This window comes from Alosa sapidissima, chromosome 20, assembly GCF_018492685.1.
Source record: "Alosa sapidissima isolate fAloSap1 chromosome 20, fAloSap1.pri, whole genome shotgun sequence".
In the NCBI taxonomy this organism is placed as follows: domain Eukaryota; kingdom Metazoa; phylum Chordata; class Actinopteri; order Clupeiformes; family Clupeidae; genus Alosa; species Alosa sapidissima.
Window position 1 is genome coordinate 17,316,949 of NC_055976.1, and position 5,000 is coordinate 17,321,948.

At 44.3% G+C, this 5,000-nt stretch overlaps 1 protein-coding gene across 1 annotated transcript in view; it reads left to right on the forward strand.

Annotated features, from left to right (window-relative positions):
• Nucleotides 1-5,000, forward strand: part of igdcc3 (immunoglobulin superfamily, DCC subclass, member 3) — a 95,675-nt gene that overhangs the window by 56,137 nt on the left and 34,538 nt on the right. The window contains exon 3 of the mRNA XM_042074448.1: nucleotides 3,474-3,618. Within this exon, the coding sequence (XP_041930382.1) occupies nucleotides 3,474-3,618 (145 nt within the window). The remainder of the gene's footprint in view (nucleotides 1-3,473; nucleotides 3,619-5,000) is intronic.

Consider the following 5,000-nt stretch of genomic DNA (forward strand, 5'->3'; position numbering starts at 1 on the left):
ACACACACACACACACACACAGACACACACACACACACACAACCACACAAACACACACAACCACACACACCCCTTAAAAGCAACAAAAACTACACACACTCTCACTCATACACACACACTCCCACAGACATACACACATACCCATGTGTAAGGAAGGAGGGCACATACGCACAAACACACACACACACACACACACACACACTGTGTGTCTAGGCAGGGTCAGCTCTTCTTACTTGGTCTAATCACAGGGTACACCCAAGTGTGTGTGTATGTGTGTGTGTGTGTGTGTGCATGTGTTTGCATGCGAGTGGGTGCGTATATGCACGTGTATGTGTGTCTGTCTGTGTGTGTGTGTGCGTGTGTGTGTGCAGCGTATGTGTCTTGGAGTGTATGTGAGCTCAGAAGCATCTGCAAGGTAGTGACACTGTCATCATTCTCCTTCAGAAACAGCAGTCTTTGGAGGACTGCCAGCCATATCCTGCTGTGTGTGTGTGTCTGTGTGTCTGTGTGTGTGTTTGTATGTGTGTGTGCGGTGTGTGTGCGTGTGTGTGTGTGTGTGTACTTCTCTGTGAGTATGTGTGTTACTTGACTGCCGATACATCAATGTGTGTGTGTGTGTGTGCATATGTGTGCTTCTCTGTGATGCCGGGTACATCAATGTGTGTGTGTGTGTGTTTGTGTGTGTGTGTGTGTGTGTGTGTTTGTGAGTCTCTCTGTGTGTGTATGTGTGTGTGTGTGTGTGTGTGTGTGTGTGTTTGTGAGTCTCTCTGTGTGTGTATGTGTGTGTTTGTGTGTGTGTGTGTGTGTGTGTGTGTTTGTGAGTCTCTCTGTGTGTGTATGTGTGTATGTGTGTGTGTGTGTGTGTGTGTGTGTGTGTGTGTTTGTGAGTCTCTCTGTGTGTGTGTGTGTGTGTGTGTGTGTGTTTGTGAGTCTCTCTGTGTGTGTATGTGTGTGTGTGTGTGTGTGTGTGTGTGTGTGTTTGTGAGTCTCTCTGTGTGTGTGTGTGTGTGTGTGTGTGTGTGTGTGTGTGTGTGTGTGTATGTTTGTGATGTGTGTTTACTTGAGTGCCGGTACATCAATGTGTGTGTGTGTGTGTTTGTGAGTCTCTCTGTGTGTGTATGTGTGTGTGTGTGTGTGTGTGTGTGTGTTTGTGAGTCTCTCTGTGTGTGTATGTGTGTGTGTGTGTGTTTGTGAGTATGTGTGTTTACTTGAGTGCCGGTACATCAATGTGTGTGTGTGTGTGTGTGTATGTTTGTGATGTGTGTTTACTTGAGTGCCGGTACATCAATGTGTGTGTGTGTGTGTTTGTGAGTCTCTCTGTGTGTGTATGTGTGTGTGTGTGTGTGTGTGTGTTTGTGAGTCTCTCTGTGTGTGTATGTGTGTGTGTGTGTGTGTGTGTGTTTGTGAGTCTCTCTGTGTGTGTATGTGTGTGTGTGTGTGTTTGTGAGTATGTGTGTTTACTTGAGTGCCGGTACATCAATGTGTGTGTGTGTGTGTTTGTGAGTCTCTCTGTGTGTGTATGTGTGTGTGTGTGTGTGTGTGTGTTTGTGAGTCTCTCTGTGTGTGTATGTGTGTGTGTGTGTGTGTGTGTGTTTGTGAGTCTCTCTGTGTGTGTATGTGTGTGTGTGTGTGTTTGTGAGTATGTGTGTTTACTTGAGTGCCGGTACATCACTGTGTGTCTGTATTTGCACTGGAGACCTGCACTTATGGGCTGTGTCTGCAGGGGGACGGACTATACAAATAAGAAAGAGTGACAAAGCACAGCCATCAGATATAATGAGAGTTTGGATGGATGCCATATTCTTACACACACACACACAAGAAGGTAATTGTTTAATCACATGATTACGGTCTGTCACCAGAGCCAATCTGACTGCTCATTTAGCATGGAGAGCTAGTCAGTCTTAGGCACACACACACACACACTGTCTGGAAAGGAATTGAGAATGTGTGTTTTTTGTATGTGTATGCGTGTGTCTGGGCATGTGTGTTCCTCTTGAGGGCTGTTGTTGGGTCAAGGTATTAGTGTCATTTTACGTTCTCTTCTCCTTAGTGGGCGATGTGATATTAAACTCAGATGTAAACACACACACACACACACACACACACACACTGTAATGTGATGTGATGTGATATTAAACTCAGATGTAGACACACACACACACACACACACACACACACACACACACACACACACACTGTGATGTGATGTGATGTGATATTAAACTCAGATGTAGACACAGAGGTTAATGAAAAGTCAATTGAAGGCTCATCTCACTTCATTCTTATTTATTTATTCACATTTTGATTATGTTTTTACTCAAGGGTCTCATGTCTCTGCAATAATCATAATCCCCACAAATACACACACACACACACACACACACACACACACACACACACACACACACACACACACACACATATACACACACACACACACACACATACACAGCACATTCGGTCTCTTAGTGCCAAAGTTGCTTATGCGCAGTGTTTTCAGTTTCCAGTTTTCAGAACAGCAAGCATGATGTAAGCATAAAAATGAGTACAAATGTAGTACAATAGCATTCTCTCTCTCCCTTTCTTGCTCTCTTGCTTCTTGCTCACCCTCTCTCTCTCTCCCTCTTTCCCACCCTCTCTGTCCCTCTCTATCCCTCTCCTCGTCTTCTTCTCTCTAACCCTCTCTCTATATCCCCCTCTCCTTCTCTCCCTCCCTCTATCTCCCTCTCTCCCCTTGTTCCTCATCCTGAGACTCTTATTCTCCGTTTAAAGTATGTGTTCAAAAAACTCCTGAAGACCCAGCTCTTTAGAGAACAGCTCCTCTCATAGCAACACTTATAACAAGTCTTACTGATCCTAGCACTCACCAGCCGTCTTAAACTGACAAGTAACTGTTAAAAACAGCACTCACTGATGCACTTATTCTTACTATACTCTAATGTTTTTAAATTGTCATAAAATTGTTGAGAATTGCTCTAAAACTTAAACTGTTTACCATGTCGTTAGTCGCTTTGGCTAAAAAGCGTCAGCCAAATGTAATGTAATGTAATGTAATGTAATGTAATGTCAGACGCAGGCAGAATTAATGTGAAGTGCTGAATTTTATATTTTGGGTCAAGCCAAAATGGCCATCTATTGTATGGTAGTAGGATAAACAAGATTGACCATAAGCAATGTTGTGTTGTAGTTTTGATTCCTGTTTGACCATAAGCAATGATGTGATGAGTGATTTCCAGTTGTATGAACTTATGCTGATGATCTCTTTGGACATTTTCTGTAGAGGTTTTTATTTATTTTGTTGGTTTGTATGCCTTTTGTATACATCTAAGTATTTTGCGCATTTTGATGGATTGAAGGTTTCGTCTGTGTTTTGTCAGTTTCGTCTGTGTTTTGTTTGTGTTATTATTTTAAAATAAAGTAAAATTATTAATACTCTCCCCCCCCCCCCCCCCCCCCCCCGTCTCCTCCAGCGATGGCAGACTTCCATGTGCAGCCGCACTCGGTGAGGGGTGAGCTGGCGGGCGTGGGCCGCTTCCAGTGCCAGATCCACGGCCTGCCTGAGCCCGTCATCAGCTGGGAGAAGGATGGGCGCCCGGTGGACACCTCAGACCAGAGGTATACACACACACACACACACACACACACACACACACACACACACACACCTCCACAAAGTAACATTAGAACAGGAGCGTATACACACACTCAAACACACACACACACACATGCTGCTACTTTTTTTTTTGTCTTTTTAACTCTTACTCAGATCAGTTCAATTGTGGGCAAAAAGTGGGCAGCCGTGGCCTACTGGTTAGCGCTTCGGACTTGTAACCGGAGGGTTGCTGGTTCAAACCCCGACCAGTAGATAGATAGATAGATAGATACTTTATTGATCCCCAGGGGAAATTCAAGTAGGCACGGCTGAAGTGCCCTTGAGCAAGGCACCTAACCCCTCACTGCTCCCTGAGCGCCGCTGTTGTTGCAGGCAGCTCACTGTGCCGGGATTAGTGTCTGCTTCACCTCACTGTGTGTTCACTGTGTGCTGAGTGTGTTTCACTAATTCACGGATTGGGATAAATGCAGAAACCAAATTTCCCTCACGGGATAAAAAGAGTATATATACCTATACTTATACTTAATTGAATTCATTTCAGCTCAGCTGAACTCAGTTCAGTTCTCAGTTCAGTTCTCAGTTCTCTCTCTCTAACAATTCTCAGTTCTCCTTCTCTGAATTGTTCAGTGGAAGGAGCCTGAGTTGCTGTAGCCTTGGGCAAAATACTGAGCTGTCGTGTGTGTGTGTGTGTGTGTGTGTGTGGCACTGTGTGTGGCCATATAGCCACCAGTATTGCCTCCAGCTGTGTGTGTGATATCAAGAACAAGAGTTTCCCCCACCAAGCTAAACACCTTTGGGAATTGTACACATTAACACACATGCACGGAAATGCAAACACACACACACACACACACACACACGACAGCTCTGTATTTTGCCCAAGGCTACAGCAACTCAGGCTCCTTCCACTGAACAATTCAGAGGAGGAGAACTGAGAACTGTTAGAGAGAGAGAGAGAACTGAGAACTGAACTGAGAACTGAACTGAGTTCAGCACTGAGTTCAGCTGAGCTGAACAAACACACTTCTATGCCTGTTACAAGTCAGACACCGAAGACACATTTTGTACATCTAAAAAGGCTGAAGTATTGACTGAAAGAACAAACAGTGCTTTGCCCCAGTTTAGATTGCTTATTCAATTGCTCTCCCCTTGATTCTATGGCAATCTGTCTAGTCTCTTCCTTTCTTTTCCTCTTCCTCCCCCTCTTTCTTCTCCTCCCTCTCTTCTTCCTCGTCCTCCCCCTCTTTCATATGACTGTCATAGACTGTCAAAGAAAACGTGTAAGAATGAACTAACTTATATAAAGTGTTACCAATAAAGGATATATGTAAAATTATATTTGGCCTCTCTCTCTCTCTCTCTCTCTCTCTCTCTCTCTCTCTCT